Source organism: Nanorana parkeri, unplaced genomic scaffold (genome assembly GCF_000935625.1).
Source record: "Nanorana parkeri isolate BGI_ZX_2015 unplaced genomic scaffold, ASM93562v1 scaffold19, whole genome shotgun sequence".
Taxonomy (NCBI): domain Eukaryota; kingdom Metazoa; phylum Chordata; class Amphibia; order Anura; family Dicroglossidae; genus Nanorana; species Nanorana parkeri.
Genome location: NW_017306287.1, coordinates 10,186 through 22,693, shown reverse-complemented (window position 1 = coordinate 22,693; position 12,508 = coordinate 10,186). Strand labels below are relative to the sequence as shown.

At 45.5% G+C, this 12,508-nt stretch overlaps 1 protein-coding gene across 1 annotated transcript in view; it reads right to left on the bottom strand.

Moving 5' to 3' along the window:
* Nucleotides 1–12,508, bottom strand: part of SLC9A3R2 (SLC9A3 regulator 2) — a gene marked incomplete at its 5' end in the record, with an annotated part of 90,303 nt that overhangs the window by 71,527 nt on the left and 6,268 nt on the right. The window contains one exon of the mRNA XM_018561004.1: nt 4,632–4,868. Within this exon, the coding sequence (XP_018416506.1) occupies nt 4,632–4,868 (237 nt within the window). The remainder of the gene's footprint in view (nt 1–4,631; nt 4,869–12,508) is intronic.

Sequence of the window (12,508 nt, the reverse complement as noted above, 5' to 3'; positions counted from 1 at the left end):
AAGAGGTTTCAATCAGACAAAGAGAGCTGCAAAGCAAGCTTCACCTGCTGTGGTGCTATAAGAGATTTAAAAGCCCTTTGTCATGTTTGTAAAAAATACACATTTTATATAAATATACTTATCAAAAATATATATAAAACTACAGTTTAAAAACATATAAACTTAAAAGAAACAGCAAACATAGAATTAGCCTAAACCCTTATATCATTACATAGATTGAAAGAAGACACACGACCGTCAAGTCCATGTTTCCCTTTAAGTAAAAGCAAAACCCTCGGTGCCACATGTGGACCACGTTTCTGTATAGGGAAGGAGGGACGCCAGAATGGAATGCGGACTGTGGTGTCCATGTATGACCCAGCAGTCCAATTTTATTCTGGTTTACCCGAAATCCTGACATTCATAACAACATGAACAACCAAAATCTCAAAATCTCTACCATTGTTCACAGACATTTTCCTATAACATTTTTTTTTTTTTATTTGAATGCAAAACTCATGACAAAAAGCAGCAAGCGTCCAACAAAATAGCCGTTTGCTTGGTCCATAGTTCAAGAAATCCGAGTAGAATTGATCACAACAAGAAAGATTTCAACTTCGAGCACAAAATCCCCTCGGCTTGAACTCCCAGCCCCCTGCTCTGCTTTATGTCACATTGCTCCGACCTAGTGTTTGTTACATGCCTGAGTACCAAATCCCTGACAACAAGGCTCCATCGTGAGCCTGAGAATCAGGAAACGGGGGAGGGGGGAGAGGTAACGGACCCCCAACAGAAAAGCCTCGGGGGGCCCCTGGGATATTCTAAACACAACTGGAAGAGCGCTGTAGTTTGTGCGCACAAAAATTACCAAATCTGAAAAGGCAGTTTCATGGCACGAGGCCTCAGGACTGAAGAGTGTCTGACAGGAGAAATGCCGTTGTCACCCACAGCAAAACCATTTCCCCTTCAGAGGCAAGACTAGAGAACGGCAGGGAAAATCTGATTGCATTGGTCTATGGTAACCGTTCACGTCCAATCACGGGACACCCGTACTGGAGAAACCAATACATTCCTAGCACTGGTTTTATAAATAGCGAAAGTTACACTCCTGTAAGGTATACCTGGTCATAAAGACCAAAGACACAAATGTACAAGGTCTCAAGCAATATATAATACATGAATACAGAAACAAGGACCTCATGTATTGTGTCTATCCCTCTTCACAACCAAGCTCTTCTGCACGGGTAGGTCAGGACATGCGAGGGTTCTGTGATATGACATCTTGACTTTGTAGCAGCTACAGAATCTCTCTCATGTGCATTTTGATTGCTAGGAAAAAGTCTGATTTGAAGGAATAGAAGGTCTGTGTCTTAGCGATTCCAAAGACTTTATCGCTGAACCAAAAACTTTTACCAGATTTTGGAGCTAGCAATGGGATCACCATCCTCAAAAGGTATCTATGGTATTGCTATGGGATCATCATCCTCACATGGTACCTTCATTATCGCAATGGGATCATCATCCTCAAAAGGTATCTATGTTTTACTATGGGATCACCATCCTCAAAAGATACCTTCCTTATCGCTATGGGAACGCCATCCTCATAAGGTACCTTTGTTATTGCTGCGGGATCATCCTCCTCAAAATGTAGTTATCACTATGGGATTATCATCCTCAAAAGATACCTTCGTTATCACTATGGGATCATCGGCCGCAAAAGGTATTCATGTTATCTTTACAGCATCATCGGCCGTAAAAGGTACTCATATTATCACAATGGGATCATCGGCCTCAAAAGGTATTCATGTTATTACTATGGGATCATCGGCCTCAAAAGGTATTCATGTTATCACTATGGGATCATCGGCCTCAAAAGGTATTCATGTTATCCCTATGGGATCATCAGCCGTTAAAGGTACTCATGTTATCAAATCCCTGACAACAAGGCTCCATCGTGAGCCTGAGAATCAGGAAACGGGGGAGGGGGGAGAGGTAACGGACCCCCAACAGAAAAGCCTCGGGGGGCCCCTGGGATATTCTAAACACAACTGGAAGAGCGCTGTAGTTTGTGCGCACAAAAATTACCAAATCTGAAAAGGCAGTTTCATGGCACGAGGCCTCAGGACTGAAGAGTGTCTGACAGGAGAAATGCCGTTGTCACCCACAGCAAAACCATTTCCCCTTCAGAGGCAAGACTAGAGAACGGCAGGGAAAATCTGATTGCATTGGTCTATGGTAACCGTTCACGTCCAATCACGGGACACCCGTACTGGAGAAACCAATACATTCCTAGCACTGGTTTTATAAATAGCGAAAGTTACACTCCTGTAAGGTATACCTGGTCATAAAGACCAAAGACACAAATGTACAAGGTCTCAAGCAATATATAATACATGAATACAGAAACAAGGACCTCATGTATTGTGTCTATCCCTCTTCACAACCAAGCTCTTCTGCACGGGTAGGTCAGGACATGCGAGGGTTCTGTGATATGACATCTTGACTTTGTAGCAGCTACAGAATCTCTCTCATGTGCATTTTGATTGCTAGGAAAAAGTCTGATTTGAAGGAATAGAAGGTCTGTGTCTTAGCGATTCCAAAGACTTTATCGCTGAACCAAAAACTTTTACCAGATTTTGGAGCTAGCAATGGGATCACCATCCTCAAAAGGTATCTATGGTATTGCTATGGGATCATCATCCTCACATGGTACCTTCATTATCGCAATGGGATCATCATCCTCAAAAGGTATCTATGTTTTACTATGGGATCACCATCCTCAAAAGATACCTTCCTTATCGCTATGGGAACGCCATCCTCATAAGGTACCTTTGTTATTGCTGCGGGATCATCCTCCTCAAAATGTAGTTATCACTATGGGATTATCATCCTCAAAAGATACCTTCGTTATCACTATGGGATCATCGGCCGCAAAAGGTATTCATGTTATCTTTACAGCATCATCGGCCGTAAAAGGTACTCATATTATCACAATGGGATCATCGGCCTCAAAAGGTATTCATGTTATTACTATGGGATCATCGGCCTCAAAAGGTATTCATGTTATCACTATGGGATCATCGGCCTCAAAAGGTATTCATGTTATCCCTATGGGATCATCAGCCGTTAAAGGTACTCATGTTATCACTATGGGATCATCGGCCGCAAAAGGTATTCATGTTATCACTATGGAATCATCGACCGTTAAAGGTATTCATGTTGTCACTATGGGATCATCGGCCGCAAAAGGTACTCATATTATCACTATGGGATCATCGGCCTCAAAAGGTATTCATGTTATTACTATGGGATCATCGGCTGCAAAAGGTATTCATGTTATCACTATGGGATCATAGGCCGCAAATGGTACTCATATTATCACTATGGGATCATCGGCCTCAAAAGGTATTCATGTTATCACTATGGGATCATCAGCCATTAAAGGTTTTCATGTTATTTTTATGGGATCATCGGCCTCAAAAGGTACTCATGTTATCACTATGGGATCATCGGCCTCAAAAGGTATTCATGTTATCCCTATGGGATCATCAGCCGTTAAAGGTACTCATGTTATCACTATGGGATCATCGGCCGCAAAAGGTATTCATGTTCTCACTATGGAATCATCGACCGTTAAAGGTATTCATGTTGTCACTATGGGATCATCAGCCATTAAAGGTTTTCATGTTATTTTTATGGGATCATCGGCCTCAAAAGGTACTCATGTTATCACTATGGGATCATCGGCCTCAAAAGGTACTCATGTTATCACTATGGGATCATCGGCCTCAAAAGGTATTCATGTTATCACTATGGGATCATCGGCTGTTAAAGTTATTCGTGTTATCACTATGGGATCATCGGCCGCAAAAGGTATTCATGTGATCACTATGGAATCATCGACCGTTAAAGGTGCTCATGTTAAATTTCTGTGATCATCGGCCGCAAAAGGTACTCATGTTATCACTATGGGATCATCGGCCGCAAAAGGTACTCATGTTATCACTATGGGATCATCGGCCTCAAAAGGCATTCATGTTATCACTATGGGATCATCGGCCATTAAAGGTACTCATGTTATCTTTATTGGATCATCAGCCACAACAGGTGTTATCCAGCACAACTGCTGATGACTGATGACAAATGGCACAGCATAGATTTCTAGCTGCCTAGAGAATCATAGTAGCCAGCTACAGCTGCAACCATGCAGCCAGATAGAAATCGCCGGAGAAAATGTTTACACCGATTTGTTGCGAGTGCAGCAGCTCTGTAGCTAGTTACAAATCACCAGAGAAAATATCAGACAGATTTGTAGCCGTTGAAAATCTCTGCTACCAAATGAGTAGTGTGATCTGGCCCTAAGGGAGACCACAGGCAATCGCCATGAGGGAAAAACAGGCTGCTCATCAGTCAGGCTCTTCATACATGAGGCTTCATATTCTCTCTTAGGTTTTGCTATCTATAAAGGCTTATAGCACACTCTGCTTGGTGTGAACAACGCCATTGCCTCTAAAAGGATTTACATAGAGCAAGCTATAAACCACATACCAAGCCTGATCATATGCTGCAGAGGCAGACTGGTATTAATGAATGACACATGAGCATACAAGACAATACAAATGCTCTGAGAATCATCTCCCTCTCTCTGTTACCTGTTTGCCGTTCTCCGTGCTGTGGTTATTCTGAAGCTGGTCTTCGATGGTGGTGTCGTTCTTGGTTTTCCAAACGTCGCCATTATTGTTACTCACAGAGGGGGAGGAAGGGGCGCTGGAATTGGGCTGAGACTCCGGAGGCGAACTGGTCTGTGAAAGCCGCCGATACTCATCCGCCTCTCTGTCGATAACCAACAACCGTGTCTCATTCGCTATGGCTTTGATGCGCTGGACCACCTGGGCAAGAGAAGGCAGACATAGTAATTAATTGAGGACAAAGCACAACAGAATTGTAAAAAAACATATTCAGAGTCATTTCACCCAAAATTAGTACGTCAGGTGTGGGCTGAAGAAGGCAGGAACAATCATCCATCAACAATCACTGCAAGGGGCTCAGACGTGGCCTTTTTAGCTTCTATTACAGAGCCCTGGGGCCCAAGCAGTACTTTGGTACTCATTGTGCAGCACTCTGGAAACAGCAACATAAGTTTAAAGTCGGAGCATCCATTTGTAAATGGACTATGATAGCAACGCTCTATAGCAGTTTTGGGAGATTTCTTCTTAAGATGGTTGAGTGGTTGGTTTGAGGGGGGATCGGCTTCCCTGAAGAGATGAGTCTTTAGGGAATGCGTAAAGGCAGTCAGAGTGGGAGATAGACGGACAGGTTGGGGTAAAGAGTTCCAGAGGATGGGAGGGACTCTAGAGAAGTTCTAGAGGTGAGCATGGGAGGAGTTGACAAGGGCGTTAGAGGGCAGGAGGTCTTGGGAAGAGCGGAGGGGGCGGTTAGGGTGATACTTTGAGACAAGGTTTGAGAAATAGCTGGGGGCAGAGTTGTGGATGGCTTTGTAAGTATACTTACTTACAGTATACTGTAATATCCAAGGTAACCCACCAAAACATGGCAAGAATATGCAAACTCCATGCCGCCATGTCCCATAGAATTCAGGGCAGAACTCAAAGGTCACTGAGCACCAGTCACTGCACTGTTGACGCATGGAGGACCCCTCTTTTATGTAACCACATATTTCACCATTGTCCTTTCTATTGATGGCCATTTAAACCTGTAGCGTCCTATGTTACCACGCCTTAGTGCGTGGCCTTGTTTACACAACTGCAAAGGTTTATTCCCCCCGGGGCCGCCATAGCTCGTCCACCCAGACTTATTTCTGGAAAATCGCTTTCTGCGGGACAATGATCATTGTTCTCCATCGTTGGGCACATGGCCATAGTGCAGGTTCCCAGTGGTGAAAAGAAATGTCGGAGGAAAGCTCACAGATGAAAAGAATACGTTCGGGCTTTCTGCTAAAACTCTGAGATCAGAAATCTTTAAAGAACAACACCAACCAAAGCGGCTTTTTACATGTTGGATGGAATAGGAAAAGCTCAGAACCTCCGTCAGGTTTTACCGATGTCGGCGTCTCCGTTGGATGCATTTCACAGGCACAGGAAATGAAAGGGAAATCAAGGAGACAGGAAAAGCAACAAATACTCATATTTTATTAGAGTAATGAACCTGCCCTGGTGTGTCAAGGTGTCACAGAGGCAGGAAGTAAGAGAAAGTCTCCCCAAAGGGGGCCACACATAGTTTTGACTGGAGTTGGGCTTTGAAGGGGACCAGTCATGATCAGGCTTATAGAGTATTCAGTCTTAAATTCTTATAACTGCTCAGCCTATGAAATGTAATCCATCTTTTAGCTTTCCTTAGCTGGATGAGTCTTGTGAGGCAGAATTGAGACGTTCCTGTCACAAAGCTGCCTTGAGCAAAGGGCCTTTCTGAGGGTCAAGTGACTGTCTCTTTAAAGCTCTTAAAATGCACCTAATGTAAAGACTTTGCTTCTCTTGTAATCCTCTGCAGAGCAGCACTGACCAGAAATAGGCTGACAGGAGGAGAAAGCAGAGAGATGGATTTCATCAGTCTTTCCAGTGCTACTCCACTGTCCAATGTCAGGCTGGAGGAAGAGAGGTGGCCTGGCTGGGCCATTTAAAACATATCTCCAGATTATAAAAAAGACCTACCTATGCATTGGGGCTAACTCTGCACTGCAAGGGTTAACTGCTCATTTTTAGGACGATAATGTAAAAGCAGTTTTACTTACTCCCCCGGCACTCACCCCACTCCCCCTCCGGCAGTGAAATATCCCCCAGCATGCTAATGCAGGGCTATGGACCCTGCATTAGAAGCAATGAGGTCAGCAGGCCCCCTGACCTCCAGGGTGTAAGGGGAAAGAGGCTGCGGGGGCCAGTCTTGGAGCCAGTGGGAGCAGTGATCAGGTCAGTAAAACTGCTTTCAATGATCCCCCCTAGGTAATAAAGAGCAGTTAACCCTTGCACTGTTAGGGGGGTAACCCCACTGAAAGGGTAATGTTATTGTTTATCCAGTGATCGGCTTTAATTGCAGTCAAATCACCAGACTGCTTGTGTTACATTACAGACTACGCATTCACATCAGTCGCTGCCCTCAAGGAGCTTCCCATCTACGGACCCTATTGCACGCACATAAAGGGCCAATTTAGACAGGAGACAATTAACCTTCCGGCATGTCTTTGGTGGAAACCAGAGTAACCTGAGGAAACCCACACTAGCACAGGGGGAACATGCAAACTCCATGCAGATAGTGTTCTGACTGTAATTTAAACCAGGGACCCCCAGTGCCGCAAGGCTACAAAGCCAATATAGCCGTTTGCTTGGCATTCAGCTTTCACTCCATTTGCACAGGGTCCTGTTTGCCTGGCATTCAACTTTGAGGGCCCAGTCACACCATCAAAAGTGCGTTCCAGTGCGCTCAGCCTGGATTGGAACCCAGGCACTAATATGCCACGCGTTCGGGTGCCGGCGATCGCAACCCCGGGTGGGGGGTGTGGCTGTGGTGCCATTGCGTTCAATGAACCACCACGCCCCCTCCCGCCCAAAAACAGAGAGAGGGCAAACGCACTGGAACGCACTCCAGATGGTGTGACTTGGCCCTAACTCCATTTGCACAGGGTCCACTTTGCTTGGCATTCAGCTTGCACTCCATTTGCACAGGGTCCTATTCAAGACCACCCAGAATAACAATTCTTGGACGAGGAAGCCGGACCCTTGAGATGAATGCCAGGATAAAAGTGAGAACCACCCAACAGACAAGTCCATGCCCCCAAGCAAGTCTGAATACCAATGCATGGAATGCACCTTTAACTTATTGACTAAATTAGCGCACGGAACTCTTACTAAAGCCCATCAGTGGCCCAAGCCAAACAGCGACATGATCTTAATTTGTTCGCGCACGTCACGGAGAATATTTCAACACACTTCTCGCCTGCTCAGAGCACAGCTATGTCCCTGTTCCTCTCAATGCCTGATTATGTCTATACAATGAGGATTAGACATTTGAGAATGTCAGGTGGGCTGTGCCAGCTGGGCGGGTTCTCAACAATGCCAGTGTGTGACCAACTGTGAAACCTGCCGCTGGCGCAATACAATCCATCAGTGACTATCGACGTGGCTTTAAGTGAGGGTGAGAGCAATGTTAAAGGAGAACGCCGGCATGTACAAAATTAACCCTTGCAGTGGGGATAACCCCGGATTTTTTCATGTAAGCTTCGATTGTATTATCAGAAACATCTCCAGTGGCTTCAAGTGGTACTGGAGTGATCATTCCTATTACAATGCTGATGTTATAACAGGAGAGGATATGCTGGGACTTTACAACTCCTTTACATTGCAAGCAGTGTAAGTACCTGAATTTGCAGTCACTGCACAGCAGAGCTCAGACTAGGGAAGGGAGAAACAGCGCAAGAAGCCAATCAGTGGTACTGGAGTGATCATGTGCTGACTAGGGACAAGTTAACAGGAGGAGAGAGCAGAGAGATGATCTTATCAGTCTGCTGCTTCTCTTTTTACTGTCCAGTTGCAGGCATCGGAAGGGACCTGTAAGGCCTCATTCACACAAGAAACCTCAGGCCCGTACAGATCTGTGGAGCGTATCGGGCAGCTCCCGGGAAGGACAGGTGCTGCGTGTGATTTGTCGCAGCAGCCTGTTCTTCTCTATGGGAGTACGTGGCCGTACGCCGCCATACGGTCACCCGACCTGCACGTGTGTGTGGGTGCAGGTGTCCATACTTGTACGCTGACAGGATGGATGCTGTCTGCGTCCGAGCCGGGACACCCGCACCCGTATGGACATGGTCGGGTGAGCGTAGGGCGGCGGCGTACGGCCGCGTACTCCCATAGAGTAGGACAGGCAGCTGCGTACAAATCACACGCAGCACCTGTCCTTCCCGGGAGCTGCCCGATGCGGCCGTGCACGCAGCACAGATCTGAATGAGGGCTAAGTGTAACTGAACTGCGTCCACGATAAATCAGGTCTCCTGTCCTGTGAGACAGGGCTGTGCAAATCTCAGAACTGAATGGACAGAAATACAAATTCTGCGGCAGGTAAAATAACTTGCATATATGGATGTCAGCTGGAGTTCAGTGTTAAAAAGTGTTCCTTATCAGCACACAGTATTTGATCGGGGTCAATGACAAGGACAACAAACTATTGAAAACAAAGCCTCAGCAGGACAGCTGGGCAACTAGCATTTTCAGGAGAAGGGCAGCAATGGCAGCCTATGTACTCATGGCAGAACTCCACTTCGAGGTTACATTGTGAACTCGCATAATCAGAAAAGGAAGCGTCGGATCTTGAAGAAATAGTACAATGCCTCCAATCCTCCCACGTGAAGCCCTCTCAGCTCTTCTCCAGCTGCCGTCCTCAAGTCGGAGGCCATTGTCCCATTAAGATTTAGGGTTTCATCTTCAGACTTTTCAGTCTTCAAAAAGCCGGACGCCTTCCATAAATGTCAGGCGTGTTTTAGAGCAGAACGCAGTGACCTCTTCGCTTCTCACAAGAGAGAAAAGGAAGAGCAGACCAAAAATAACAGAAAATGAAGAGTTTGAGGGAGCGGGACACGAGCAGACAATGGCCAACACAACCATACACAGAGCTCAGTGATAATGAAGAGACCAAACACAATGTGACACTGATCTCAGCATCTATGAAAGGAGCAGACACAATGTGACACTGCCTGCTTAACCCTTTCACCCGCTTTGTTTACAACAGACGGCGGCCATGACATCACTCAGAGTAACTTTATATAGCTCGGGCGAGCTGTGTGCTTAAAGGGGACCTGTCATCAGATATATTGCTTCATGTTAAATGCATGCATGCAAAGTAATGTGTCCGTGTAACACGTCCAGGTATTTATTACTTCTCACAGAGATCACAGCAACCCCCCCTGACGATGCCTTCACCTGCTTTGTCTCCAGGATGGTGCCATCTTTGTTCAGGCATCATCCAAAATCAGCTCCTACTTCCTGGACTGAAATGCCGATGTTCTATCAGTGTGCTTCCGGTGATGCGGTCTCGGCAGCGGCAGGCGGCGTCGGCTAAACGCACAAGTGAGTGCAGAGGCACAATAAACATTACATCAGCTGCTTCAAACAGCTGATCAGGTCCAGGATTTTCACAGGCTATTTGCCTGTATCGCGCATGTGCGTGGAAGCCAGAAATTCCAGGTGAGGGGCCTGCGGCCATATAACTTAACACATAATAATGTATTTATATTTCTTTATATATATTTCTTTTATTATTATAAATAATATATTTATTTTGTTATGCACTATTACATTTTTATTACACTTACATAATTACACTTACACTTACTTATTATTACACTTTCCCTAGCACTCACTCAAAATGAAAAAATCTATCTAACGTCAAGTCCACTTTAATATATAGAACGGGGTGATGCTGTGGCTCCATATAATACATGCATGCCGACGTGCACACACAGACATTCCTATGCTAACAGCATTCTGCCGTTTCTGGAAGACATAACTACAGTTACCCAGATAGTTATGTAGATTAGGGGATCTGAAGCCAGATGCCGGAGCCCTGTCTGCACTCTAATAATGAAAAAACAAAGGTCCTCCAGTACTTATGCAGCACCGCTGCATGCTTTTGGGCCTAGAGAAATGAATAGCAATGCAATAAATGCAAATATCATGAGCTGGTAATTCATAGAACACTGGGAGGGTTAGCTGAAGTCCATGGAGATAGTTTAAAGCTCTAAGTTACATCAGAGGTAGAGCTCCTCCATCAGCGGGGCGAATAGGCTTTGTTGATTGAAGGTCTATAGCTCTGATTATGGGGTATATTGGACCTCTGCAGAGAAACCACTGCTTCCGCACAGAGAACGAGGGTCATTTTTTTGCAGCTGCTGGCAGAGGACAGGCTTTTCTTCTCAGATTGTTGCTGCTGCGCTAATGAAAGCTGTAAGACACTGAACACCTCTCATTTTTATGGAATGTATTAAGCTGATTTAAAGCAGATCTCCAGGAAATTGAAAAGTTAACCCTTGCAGTGGGGCTACCCCCAGGAGAACTGGGTTCACACCAAGCCCAGCTGAATTACAATTCACTGTGTTGCCCCGAGGAGGGGACCCTGCGCGCCCCCGGAAACGTTGGTAATTTTGACTTACGTGACGTTATTTGCAATAAACAATATTTTCTTCCTATTTTTGAGTGCCGGTGACCTATCTTCACATCTTCGAGCACCTATCTTATCTACACTGGCCACAATGATTTATGGTGTGCAGCAGGCACTTTCAGCAATTCATCACAAGTCCTGACTATTATAGGGAACTCTGAAAAACATATACAGTAGGGATGCACGGATACCGATACTAGTATCGGTATCGGTGCTGATACTGAGTATTTGGGCGAGTACTCATACTTGCCCAAATGCTCCGATACCTACCTCCGATACTGGAACTTCTGGTCAGAGGGAGATTTCCTCTGACAAGCAGTGCCGCAAGGGAACATGGAGTCCTGATTGGCCGGGAAGCCAGCTTCATGCTGTTTGGCCGGCACCATGCTGTTTGGCCGGCTCCATGCTGATTGACTGGGACGCTATCTCCGTAGCCAATCAGCATCAAGCCGGCCAAACAGCATTGAGCCGGCTTCCCAGGCAATCACGAAGCCGGGGGGCAGGTAATGACACCCCGTCCGGCTTCCTGACTGGCCCGGAAGCCAGCTCCATGCTAGCGGAAGGAACGGTATCAGTACTCGGTATTGGAGAGTACAGAAAGAGAAATATCGGTACTCTATGCCGAAAAAACGGTATCGGTGCATCCCTAATATACCGTGAACAGCATGAGGACTTGGAGAAGTTTGGATTCCCAGAACGGACAACTACGAATAATATCACCCCACCCCCATCAACTTCGAAAGTTGTCACCAAAACAGTTGCCCCCCATTGGAAGATCTCACCTCCTGTTATGGTGAAAAATGTATACATTTTGGGTTTCCTTTCACTTCCTGTCTTAAATGTCCAAATGTAAAAAAACGAATTCCTATACGTTCAGTTTATGGTTGAAGTGGTTATTCCAGTTATAGAGAATGGGAAGCGGCTACACTGACACCAGTCATATAATTATACTGAACCGCGCATTACTACATATACTGGCCTGCACTTGACATGAGAGTCTGATACCATCTGAACCACTAAAAACCTAAAAGAAGAAGGAGGATAAGGGAATCAGAAATAGGAATTGAGACGTTCATGGAGGAAATACACATGTCACACAAGAATCACCTTTACTTTATACATTCATGCAGAGCAGTCAGCTCAAAAATAGACATTTACTCAAACGTGATCATAAAGCTGGATTTCATGGACAAAATGCTACTCTAAGTTCACCTCTGTGCTGGTCATGTGATCAAAAACTGGGGCAATTGGTCAGGTGGTTTCTGCCATCCAGTCAGTAGGCGGAGTTTAGATAGAGGAAGGGAAGGAGCGCAACTAACTGGCACAGACTTTGAGGAGGGGGATTGACCAGGTAATAACAGTGAATCGA